Source organism: Python bivittatus, unplaced genomic scaffold, assembly GCF_059951505.1.
Source record: "Python bivittatus isolate LINGU-HERP-01145 unplaced genomic scaffold, Pbiv_v1 ctg000000_np1212, whole genome shotgun sequence".
Classification (NCBI taxonomy): Eukaryota; Metazoa; Chordata; class Lepidosauria; order Squamata; family Pythonidae; genus Python; species Python bivittatus.
This window is the reverse complement of record NW_028277028.1, coordinates 5,779,450-5,792,264: the sequence shown is the minus strand read 5'-3', so window position 1 is coordinate 5,792,264 and position 12,815 is coordinate 5,779,450. Positions and strand designations below refer to the sequence as shown.

General features: G+C 37.3%; 1 protein-coding gene across 2 annotated transcripts in view; it reads left to right on the top strand.

Annotated features, from left to right (window-relative positions):
* Positions 1–9,439, top strand: part of MAP3K3 (mitogen-activated protein kinase kinase kinase 3) — a 47,749-nt gene extending 38,310 nt beyond the window's left edge. Inside the window, exons 15-18 of one of the 2 annotated variants that reach the window (XR_015796133.1) lie at positions 368–497; positions 1,770–1,947; positions 2,230–5,662; positions 8,755–8,889. Coding sequence is in view for 1 of the 2 variants with exons in the window: in XM_007424438.4 (XP_007424500.1) it covers positions 368–497; positions 1,770–1,947; positions 8,755–8,983 (537 nt within the window). In the remaining variant the exon portion in view is untranslated. Of the gene's footprint in view, positions 1–367; positions 498–1,769; positions 1,948–2,229; positions 5,663–8,754 lie in introns of both variants that reach the window. The other variant, XM_007424438.4, reaches the window with a different exon arrangement.
* Positions 9,440–12,815: the final 3,376 nt, after the last annotated feature.

Sequence of the window (12,815 nt, the reverse complement as noted above, 5' to 3'; positions counted from 1 at the left end):
GTAAGGGTTGTATGGATTCTTTAGAAAGTGGTTGTAAGCCACCTCAGACTTCAGTAGGATGCAGAGTTATTTACTTTTTAATTCCCTTCAATTTCTTTAAAAAGCCAGTTTCGTGTAGTGGTTAAAGGTATCTGACTAGAAACCTGGAAACAGTAAGTTCTAAGTCCTGCCTTAAGCACAAAGCCAGCTGGATGACTTTGGGCCACTCTCTCTTAGCCTTGGAAAAAAGTCAGTGGCAAACCACTTCCGAAAATCTTGCCAAGAGCACTGCGTGGATTTATCCAGGCAGTCCCCAGGAGTCAAGACTGATTTGAAGGCACAAATATAAAAAATATAAATATATATCTTTCCTGCTTTTTCTGTGAAGGGTTCTGTCAAAGATCAGCTAAAAGCCTATGGTGCACTGACAGAAAATGTGACTCGAAAATACACTCGGCAGATTCTTGAAGGAGTCTGTTACCTTCACAGCAACATGATTGTACACAGAGATATAAAAGGTAAGAGATCCACACAAACCCATATGGGTTCCTTTTTTCTACATACACTATTATGCTCATTTATGCCCCAAATGACAGGAAATAAATGTTGGCTATGTTTTTACAGGATACCATTAGTATCATTAACCTAATACTGTTCACTTCTTTTCTTAAAAATATTGTTAATTATCTTGTTATTGAATTCATGTGCAGACAATCCCCCTAAAAATCTATTTGCTGGTATGCTAGAAAAGTCATGAACTGGTATTACAAAATAACTTGGTTTTACTTATGGGAAAAAATAGCAACTATATATTCTGCAGTATAATAATCACATTGAGAAATGACAAATGGAAGACCTCTTGACTAGTTCAAGAAATAGCGCGAGAGTGGTGAGAAGATCTGGAAGTTATATTATGGATACAATAAGGGAGGGAGTTTATCCTTTCCTCTTGTTCCTTTATTAGTCAAAATCCTCCACCCTCCACCCAGTTACTGTCATTTGTTTCCAAAGGTATAGTTTGCAATGAATAGTATCTATAAAGCAAATAACAGCATAACAGATGGTTTTCACTGGGAAAACTGCATGATATGTTTGCATTGTTTTCCATGCTATAGTCTCTAATTAGATTGGGAACATAAGAAAAAATGGTCAGCTTTTAAGTGTAACAAGTAATTCCCTTGGTACATGCCTCATCTGACATTTTAATTTTTTTTAAAGAGTGGGGTCCATAGTTACTGTTGGAAAATAAAAATGGTGGACAGTTGCAACCTGGAAAAAAGGACAGAATCAAGCTGGAGATTGGCAAGGAGCATGGAGGGGAGAGGGATCTAAAGAATATGGCAGAGAACATCTCATCACCTTTTAAATTGGTGTTTTGTGACTGGCTACGTTAGTCACTGCAGCTATTTTATGAATAAGCAGGTTCAACCCTATGAGAGTCATTTTGTTAAAGCAAACACAACTTTCAAGGATCAGATGTCTCCACTAACCTAAAAAGGTTGGTGACTCTGTAGTTTTGACTATCTTATGCAATGTGGTATGCTGTGGGTCATAATGTACAGTAGTAAACCGAGAAAATGGTGGCTTGGATGCATCTCTAAAAAGAACCCTCTTCATCTTTGGAACTGAATATTGCAAGGTGGATCTGGTGACAGAGAATCTGTATGGAACTCAAGTCATTGTAAACTAGGTGCTAGCTGTGAAGGTTATAAATCTACACTTTGAGTTGTATACTTGAGCAGCTTCTATTTCTTTTCTTTTTCTCCATCTCTACTCTCACTTCATCTCAGGAGCCAACATTCTCCGAGATTCTGCTGGCAATGTGAAGCTTGGAGACTTTGGGGCTAGCAAGCGACTGCAGACAATCTGCATGTCTGGGACTGGCATCCGCTCTGTCACTGGCACCCCTTATTGGATGAGCCCAGAGGTGATCAGTGGAGAGGGCTATGGAAGAAAAGCTGATATCTGGTGAGAAATAGCTCTGTATAGCTTGCTTAATATAAAGGGTTGCTTTCTAGAAAAGGAAATTTTCTGCTGCAATATTCTGAGCCAATATTCTGACACTATTAATCATTTTCTGTAAATGGGCTCAACAGGCTAATTTATTTTCCCCTCTCCCCTCCCCCCCTTCTTTTCCCACTGATGCTCAGTGCTCTATGTTCCCAGTCTGTTTCTTTGGTTTTCTGCACAGTTTTGCTTGCTTTTGTAACAGCTCAGAAGTCATCCAAGCATGCTGATATCTCCTCTTAGTTTTGCAGTGGCTCCATTCTGCCAGCAGTCAACCCACTTATTATTTGAAGAGGAGGAGAAGCTGATGAGAGTTGCCGTAATCTTCTGTGTAATTGCCAAACTTAAACTTGACCTTTTTTGTCACTAAAGCATATTGTCTAATCTAAAAATAGATTTCTCTTTGTCATTAGTTTCTGCTTATCAAAGCTGCTTTTGGATGGTTGTTTTTGAAACTAAAATGTTCTAAATCCCTATCAGATATACAGGAAAAGTCTCAAAACAAAACAGCAGCAGCAACAACTCTTGCTTAGGCTTCTCTCCCAGTACTTTACAAAATCTCTGAATAAATGTGTTGTGCAGTTGCAGGGGTGGACATATCAAATATTTGCTTCTTGTTTGCTCAGTTTCCAAAACAAAACAAAAGATCCCACATTAAAGAAGTGGAACAGCCATCTTTTAATAAATCAGCCTTTAGGTGGTGATGTGATAATGGCATGGGATGGGTAAGCCATAATATTTTGCCTATTTCAGGGAATCAGATTGGTGGTACTAAGTAAAATTGGTTTATTAAATGTAACATATTTAAGAAGCAAAGCAAAGTAAGTATCTTAGTTTAGTTTTAAAACACTCAGAAATGTGCAATGTCATCAGTAAGGGCAGCCAAAAAGAAGCAGGGCCACATGCAACTCACAGGTTGCCCACCCTGATCTAAACAGTCTTTCATTCAGAAAGCCTGCAAGCTTTCTGACTGTTCACGTTTTCTCTGTTGGTTTTCAATAGATTGGGGAAAGCTCCTTTAAAATACTTTTATACAGTCTGCTAAATTGCAGATGTGTTGAACTACAGTTTCTATAATCACTGACCACATAGGACACAAGCTTTAAAAAATATCCATTTAAATTTCTCATAAGCATTTGCAACTGTGGGATAACAAAGAACCTCTAATTAACTTTTTTTATGAACTGTTTTTTTATGATCATGGTATTTAAACCAGTGTTTCAAAACAGTTCCTTTTCAGTTAGGGATTAGGACACAATGGTCCATATATTTTTAAAGACGAGATGAAGAAATTAATTCTTGCAAGTTGGTTTGACTTTAGTAAAAGTATGTATTAAGACGTATTTTTCTTGGATAGTAGTTTTTTTCATGGTTTGGAGAAGTTCTTTTGACAAAGAATAAATTTAAAAAACAGCATTATAGCATAATGTGCATTCATGTATGTATTTGTACTATTGAGTAGCATTTGTTTATAGCTCCTTTATAAACTTATTTTTTGGGATAAAGTAATTTAAAAGATAGGCCACTTTCCTTGCTCTGTGTTAGAATGCTTTTACTTTCATAACATTTCACCTTGAAGAAGGCTTGCATAATTGACTTGTGTTCATACTTTTCTAGAAACAAGACGCCATAGGAAGGCAGAGTTTCTAGGAAATAGGCTACCATAGGCTGTGTATGTGTCTATATTTAAGGTAATAGCTTAAGGAAAGTCCTGTTAGTCAATCATCCAGGGATAATCCATGCGCCTCACTCTTTTTTCTTCACAATCTCTATGCATCGCATGTATAGGCTTGCCAAAAAAAGTTCCCTGATATGTAATTGCAAAGTCTTTGGTATGGACAGTTACAATTCAGTGTCATCGTGACCAGTACCTGTGATCCTTCTGATACTGTTTAATCTGCTTCTGTAACAAACATCATTCTGGTGCTTCCTTTGGTTTTACCGACTGTGGTCTTAACTTTACATCAAGATCTTTTTCTTCCTCCACTATTCCTTACCTCCAACATTTCATTTAGTTACAATCATGGATCTTCAGGTTCCCCAAAGATGCATCCATATATCTTTATTTATGATTAAAGATCAAACACAAATTTGTAAAACATGGTTAAACTCCATGAGAGTCTGTCCCATCTAAGGCATCATATTAAACAGTCTGTTATGTTTTCAAAGCGGCCACACAGAAGTTAGCTATCCTGAGAATTATGTGATACTTCACATCTGAAAGGAGCAGAATAATATTCCTCCAATCTGCCTCGGTAATTCAGCAGTACAGGGCTAATGTATTTTAAATGCAAGTCCTTATAGGAAAGGCAGTATAATAAAATGAGGTTTATTATTTCAATTTCCCCCAATTCTCATGGGCAGGCTTTCTCGTCAAGGGGAATTTTAAACTCTTTATCTTTTAAAAATGCAAGTGGAAGAATGTTATATCTAGCCATAAAGAATTCTCCTTATAGCTCTGGAAAGGTGAGTGTTACTTAAGTAGGGTACTTAGTTTGTTGGTTCCAGGTGGAATTTTTAAACAAAGCTTGTTGTTCTGTGATATCCTGTTCACTTCATTTTAGTGTTCCATATCTTAGACTCTTTGCAGGAGAAACTGATTAGCCAAGTCATACCCTAGAGAGGTAAGCAACTCTGCCAAAAGCCCACATGATAGCAGCTTCTTACCATCTTTGGCTTTCCACTTTGAGAAATGTTTATCTGCCAAAACTAACAGGACTAAACCTGAAGGGGGAAAAAGAAGGAACTTGAGCCAAGACTTCACTGCTCTTCTGGGGATACCATTCTCTAGTCTAGCTGCACAGGATATACATCTAGGAGCAGAAAGAACACCTTTTAGTTGCACTGTGTCGATTTCCTTTCTATTCATGTAAACCCCATAAAGGAATAGGGCTAGCTATTTTGCCTGAAAGAGTTTTCAAAATGCTGGGATCAGTTTTCTTCCTTTAGAGAAGTTCTTTTAATAGCCATTGAGGATCCAAGTGTTCTTTGCTTAACATACTTGATCAAGGCCTTCCACATCTTTGTATGGTGAAAAATTATTCCCAGTATTTGAAGTTCTAGACCTACTTGATTTTATTCTTCTCAATTACCCATCTCTTTGGTTTTATCATACCATAATTTTTGGTTTTTTAAATCCTTCAATATTGGACTATAGCTTTTATGGCTCTCTTAAGGCTAGCTGGAATATATGAAATAATTACTTCACCATCAGCATATAGCAAGATCGGAGTGTTGAGGCCTGCAAGTTGTAGATAATGAAAATCTGGCTTATCTAAGGCTTCAGCCATAGAGTTAATGTAGAAGTTTAATAGTTGCCATTGTGCATCCCTGCTTTCTGGGTAGGTATTCATTTTCAAATATTATGGGTATTCTTTATGGGTTACATCTCACTCTTAGGGAAGTGTTAGCATGGAGTTTCTGAATGAGCAAAAGTACCTATCGATGAATTCTTAAGTTTGTCCCATAAAATTGCTTTTGAAATAGAGTCAAAAGTAAATTTAAAGTCTTTATTTACTTTAATGTTATATTAATATTAAGAAATAAATAAATTTTAATTAAATTTAAAAGCTAAATTTAAATTTAAAGATTTGGTTTATGAGTATATTTTTCTCTTAAACTAAAATATGGTCAGATATTGAACGTTCAGATCTGAAGCCTGCTGATTCATCCCCAGGTATGCTTTCAAAATTCAGCCAGTATTGTACCTTTTGATTTAGGTGTTTAGTGTAAGCTTACTGACTACACTCAGCAAGTTGACAGGGTGGTAGTTAACTGGATTATTGTTGTTATCTTTTTTTTATAATAAATTGGAACAATTACTGCTATGACCCAGTCTTTGGGGATACTGGCAGTACAGTTTAGATGTATAGACATAGACACATAAGATCCAATCTAGATTCCTTTTAATTAGCTCAGTGAGCACTGGTGCTTTTCTTGTTTTCAGAGAATCAATCAATTCGGTAACTTCTGATATGGTTACTGCTGTCCAAAGGAGGAGAAGGAATCATTGTCCAGTTCCTTAGTAGATGCCTCAGGGTTGGAGAGTGTATACAAAGTTCAAAAGTGCTCCTCCCACCTATACATTGGAACAGTGCTGATGCAAACAAATTACCCAAAAATCAGTTCAGCACTTCCCAACATAATGTAGATTGTGCTGCCAAGTCCCTGGCTGGAAGTAAAGTATTGAGGTCTTATTCTTGCTTATGATCCTCCAAGATCATAGCAGAAGCTCAGGCGCTTATTGAAGACTTTCACTTTACAATTCACTTTTTATTTAGTAGTAAGGTAAATAACATGTTAAATCACTCCACAATTTAGAACAAAGGTGGTGCTTTATATCCATTTTTAATCTTCAAGATCTGAACTTAACAGTTTGCATCACCATTCCAAAACATTGAATGACTTCATTTCTATTCAAGTTGGAGGCTATTTTGCAGCACTCAAACTAAAGGATGCCAATTTTAGCTGTTAGAAAGAACATCTGCTCCTTTCTTCAGTTCCAAATAGATCTGTAGTCCCAGGAGAATTAATCAGTGGCGTAGCAGTGGTAATTGCTCGTCTCAGAACACTCGGCATTAAGATACTCTTTCATACAGATGATTGGCTTCAGGTTGAATCAGCTTTTACAAACAATATTTCACATGTCTACACTTCTTTTTCTTTCAGAGAAACCCTTGATTTCTCTGCAAATTGAGCAAGTCCAACTTCTCTTCCATGTAATGGATCATTTTATAAGAGCGTTCTTGGATTTATTATCTTGCCAGACATTCCCATCCAAGGATTGAATAAAGACCATTGTAGCCGTACCCTTTGCATGCTGCTGCTAATTCTGAGCAAATTAAATGAAATGTCTTCTGAATCTCATGGCCTTGACCACTACCCTGGTTGCTTTCATATATCTTTATATGCGATTCCTCCAGTGTTGATTTGTCAGGGTCTTCGTCATCACTTGAATCTGATCAAATATCACTTCTTGTTGTCTGCCTTCTATGATGGATGTACCCAAATAATTTAAATGGCAGCCTGCCATTCATCATGTTACAGCCTTCCTGGACTCATTTCCAAGATGGGATAAGGAGCACACTGAAGAGTCTAACAATTTCTGGTCATTGGACTTGGCAAAAAGGCTAACTGCATTTAAACATATTGGAACTACCTGCAGTGATGAAAGTCTTTCATGAATTTCAGTGGTTTTTTGAAGCATGTCACACAAGTAATATCTGAAAACACTTGAGCATTTGAAAAACATAAATTAGGAAGAAACATTCTGGGATTCTGCTCTGTCTTAACACTGCATTCACCACCACATTTTTCTACTGGAAGATGGACTCATTTGTGTAGAAGCTGTGAACCACAGTTGGATGATGCTTTCTCAACTACTCTCTAGTGTATTCAACTATGACACATCTCAGGTAGTTGTATATACAGATGTTCACAACTGTCAATGTTGAACACTGAAGTTGGTTGATAAGGGATCACAATTTCACTGAAGGGTGCATTCTAGTATAAAATAATAGAGACTCTGTATTATGCATTTCTCCATCTTCCTTTGCTACCAGGCTTCTTGTCAAGCTTTATTATGACGTGACTTTGTATTACTCAACATTGTAATGTCCAAGGCAGCCATCCTTCCTGAACCTACTATTGTTGACCTGTCACCAGTTTCAGAGTCTCTTGCAGTATGAGGAACCTCCTCTCTTGATGTCAGGGCTTTTGCTTAATGGCCTTGCTATTCAGAATCTCAACTCCTATGTTTAATGGCCCGATTCATTATTAAGTCCTCAAGAAAGCTTTAAAATGTATGTTCTTACAGGGCCAAGTAGGCAGCTTTCTGGCAATTTGCAGATTCAACCAGAGTTGAATGGCTGATTCTTCCCTGCTTGATATGGTTTTAGAGGTTCTTTGTCATTAGTTTTGTTGTTGTTAATTTCAGCCTCCCACCACTGGATTAATTTTTTCCCCATCTCTTGGTCTGCAGATCCTGGATTTTCCTCTAATATTCAACTGGCCTCCAAGTCTTTGAACATTTAGCTACCACCTCACTTCAAGATGGTCAATTCCTTCTACATTTGTAAATCAATGCCATCTCGATATTCAGTTAAAGCAGCTGCTGTACTGTTTCATCTGTTTTCTCAAAATAGCAAATGTCCCATCTCCTCATAATTTCCACACATGTGATGTGGTGAAAAATAATGGTTATTTATCTGTGGCTTTTCAATGATCATGGTGCATTTATACTCTTCCACATTCCCTGCTACAGGTGCCCTTGTTTTATTAAGAGCAAAATGGTAGTATGGGAGCTGAGCAGGGTGATATGATTAGGCTATCTAGATGGAGGGCTTTCCATCATAAAGCTCAGCTGGAACATATTCCAGAATTTTGCTTGGCATACTTGTACACCCATGTATCTGAACGCACAAAATACTCAGAAGTATTTATAGCTACAGATAAGTAACCTGCTAATTTATGGAGATACCAAAATTACTCTGGAACTGTGGAGAGCAGATTTTGACCACCACCTGTGTGCCATTTCATGAATGCTGTTAAATCCCCATCTCAGTCTTTTTAAGACTAAATTTCCTTTAATCTCTCTTCTACATGCTACAGTAATGGGTCAGATGCCGTTATGAGAAAATAAATAAGACAGCTAGTTAGTCCCCTCTGTTTTCAATATCTTTTCATATCACAGTAATGATTATAGTGAGTTACAAAGGGACTTGTCACTGTGTGACTTTGAGCTCTCTTCTGTGTGTTTTCTTCTCCCAGGAGCCTTGCCTGTACTGTTGTGGAAATGTTAACAGAGAAACCACCCTGGGCAGAATATGAAGCTATGGCAGCCATTTTCAAGATTGCCACACAGCCCACTAACCCCCAGCTTCCTTCTCATATATCAGAACCTTGTCGGGACTTCTTAAGGCAGATCTTTGTGGAAGCCAGGAAGAGACCTTCAGCTGAAGAGTTGCTCCAGCATCATTTTGCCCAGCTCTCCTACTGAATTACCATCTCTGAAACAGCATTCCATTTTTAGGTGATACTGTTCTCTGAAGTGTTGTGGCCTGTATAAGAAAATCCACTCCAAAATGTTGGCACACAGATATTCTGTTTGCCTAGAAAAGTAGTATGTGAGGGCATTGCAGAAATCAGCCACTTTCATTTTGGTATCTTCATTCTGTGATTGATGCTTTACATTCTGTAATTACCTATGTGCTGACATGGTATTACAGCATGCTGTTGGCATGGGAACAATCTAAAAATCTCCTTCATTTGAATATAAATCTATCTCTGAAACTGGTGAAAATGAAAAGGGAGGAAATGGACTCTGAGAACTGTTAAAAGCTATAAAAATGTGTGTTGAGATCATGCTATCACTCTGTTTTACAGCTTTCCAGGACTGTATCAAGCCAATTGCTACCAGAGAACATGCACTCTATTTTATATATATATATATATATATATATATATATATATATATATATAAATATATATATATAATAATTATTATTATATATTTTTCTTAAGTATTCAGCATCTGAAAGTGTTCAGAAAATATTGATTTAAAAAAATATGTGAATACTATTTTACAATGATAAGCCAAGGAGCTGGAGGCAGGGTGTTCTTTCTCCTTCTCTTTAGCCCTCTCCTATATCCATGTTCCTGGATGATGAGAGAGTGGGGGTTCCCATGGAACAAAAGCACAATGGAATCTAGACAATAAAGGCTCCCTGAATGAAATGAGGAAATCAAGCTCCATTTTGGCAGGGTTGTCTAAAGGTGCAATGCAGGACTATATGTTCTGTGTCTATGCAGTAATCACGGGCTAACACAGAATTTTTATCTAGCAAAAAAATCAGTATTGTGGGGCTCAATACCTTTCTATTTTTTTAAAGCAACTTCTAGTCTTTATGGCTTCAGAGAAACTAAGAATTCATAGGGGAGATGCTCAAGCATTTTTAGAAATCAGAGGGGGTTGAACAGGGCACAGTGCTCCTAAGAATAGCAAAAGCCAATAAAAAATCAAAATGAGGAATGTATATGGAATTTTACATTATTTGCATAATTTATTCAGATTGTAGAATGTGCCATTTTATGGATTGTGTTGCACAGGATATCATGCAATAGATAGTGGTGACAAGTATTGTGAGAAATGCATGGTATAAGTGTGCTGCCTTTAGATGGTCATTAGTTGCGGCTGATAAAAAGTTCCCTTCAGTAGGGTTACACACAGCTAAGTTATTATGCCACACTTGTAATCGACATGTGAAACTATCCCAATTTGTATCACTGTGAGCCATTCAGTCTTGTATGCCTCCATTAGATAGCTTCTTCCATCCAAATCTCCCTTTTGCAGAACAACCATTTAAACATTTTGCCCAGACTTCCAACCAAAGATTATTTCAGTGCTGCCAAGATCAGTCTTCAAGGGGAGGCAAAGTATTGCTGCTGATCCTAGATAGGATAGTTCATACTGAACAGAGGTATCTTTTTCAGGTGCTTGTAATGGAGAACTTGGGGCAAGGCGAGGTGGTATCGCTCATTTGCAGTTATTCATTCTGGGTTTTCCATATGCTCTTCTAACCTTGAAGTTTCTAAAGTTTCTAAAGCTCTAATTGAGACCATTTTTTCCTACAGTTCTGCAGTCCTGCCATTTATTAATCTCAAATTCTGAACTGTTTTCTAAGAAACTTTGGATTTTTTAAGAAGCACTTCTGTCAAATTTAACTGGGGACAATCTGAGAGGTAACCTCTTGATCTCTCAAATGTTTGGTTGCCAAGGACATGCTTTTATTTTATGAAATGTTGGATTAGAACCAGATTCGCTCAGACAGGACCTCTATGAGATATATCTCTGTTACTCATTATGTAGCAAATTCATGTACACTCCAGGAGTATTAGGACAGGTGAAGGATGTGACCAACGTTCTGCACTGCAAACAGCATTCTGCCAATTGTGACACTTCAGTTTGCTGTTAACCTTTCAAAGATATATTAATCTACCCTTGCTCTAGCCAACAACTTAGGAAATTGTCAAGTGTTTGCTTCTCTGCAAAACTGAGATTCACTCCCATCTGTCATTTTATACAAAGTTGCAAATGGTTGCTTGTATTGCAAGATGGCAACCCACCAGCCTGACATGTTGGTGAAAGCGGGGTGGGGGAGCAATGCTTTCAGTTAATCACAAGTACTACTTTTAAAGTAGAATGCAATTGATATGTGGTCAAAAGAGAGCAGTTCTTTCCTCCTGTCTCCACCCTTGTAGCTGTGGCAAAGTATAGAGCAAGTATCTAGAGCTGCTTAAGTTTTCCATCATATTTCTTTAAGAATGTATATAGCTTTAGGACAAATAAAAGCCAAAGTGTCAGGGCAGATCTAAAACTGCTACAGTGATTTCCTTTTTTACCTCATTCACCAACATGTCTGTAGGTCTTGGTTTGCTGTCCTAAAACATGCACATTCTTTCTCAAGACAACAATGTTGAGTTATGGCGTTTCCTTTGATTTTAGCAAATATCCAGTAGCAGAGTTGCTCCCTCACCTGCCTTTGAGAATGTGACGTGTTGCCTTGGCTCCTCACTGGGTGGATCTGATTCGGCATAAGAAACAAGCCAAAGCATTACTCACATGGTCAGCGGTGCACTTTTACAAATGTATTTATATCACTCTCTTACTAAGCATTTTACTTCATGTAAAGAAATTGTGATGTCTCATTCTTTTTATTTATATCATATTTGTTCGTGTTTATATATATATATATGTATAGCAACTGTTATGGAATGGGGAGGGGAGAAATTGACACCTTTGTGAATTTTAAAAAGGGGAAAGAAGCAGCTGGTTTTGCAAAGATTTTGATTATGTTTATAACAAGATGTGTCAGGTCAAAATGCCTCTTTGTTTCCTTGCTGGTCTTTTTGGGAGAAAGGAAGAAGCAAAATAGAATAGCAATTTAGAAATGGCAGTTTAGAATGATAGAATGCCAGGAATGAATAGGGGCATTAGAGACCATCAGTCCCATCCTGTTACTGTTGATATTCAGTATCAACATGCAATCCTGATTGAGCTTATTGCCAGTTCTTTACAAAACAACAGCAATCTGCACAGTCCCGGTGTAACCTCATTTTAAGATAAATTTCACATATTGGTCTCACAACTTTTGTATGTCTGCATTTCTGTGGCACTTCAACCTGTATTTTTAAACAAACAAGAAATGGTTTGTTACATGCCTTATTTACGATGCCATAGTATATATAAATTGTGTGAATAGCATACAGATAATCTGAAAAAGAAGGCCATGATGTGGGAAACAGTCTTTGTAATATCTGGATTGCAGACATTGTTATATTGCTACTTGGTGTAATAAATTTGTCCCTGAAATTACATCTAGATAATTTTCACTGGAGTCCTACAATATCAAATCAAAAGCCCCCTTGAGTTCAGGGGTGCTTACTTCCAGGTAAATGCATAAAGGATTATAGCCTTAAAAATGCCGCCTTTCTGTTGTAGTTTATCTCCCATGCCAAGTACTTCCAGACTGTCATTATTTTTGCCTTATAAAACCCCTTATTCTAGGCAATTTCTCTCACAAAATTCAGTTTTGGAATTCGACTTGCAGATTTGCTTTTGGTAAAAGTTTCTGCTCCTTATCAGTGCAAATGAGACAGTGAAAGAACAAAGGATATTTTGCAAATTCTCTCACAGAACTATAACTATAAGCAAGGAAACAAAGTTGTGTTTAGGCTTGGTACGACGATTCTGTATACTCCAGCTTCACCTGCCGGCCTTCTGCTAAACAGGGTATATTTAAAGGAACTTTTTGTATAGTAGCTATCATCAT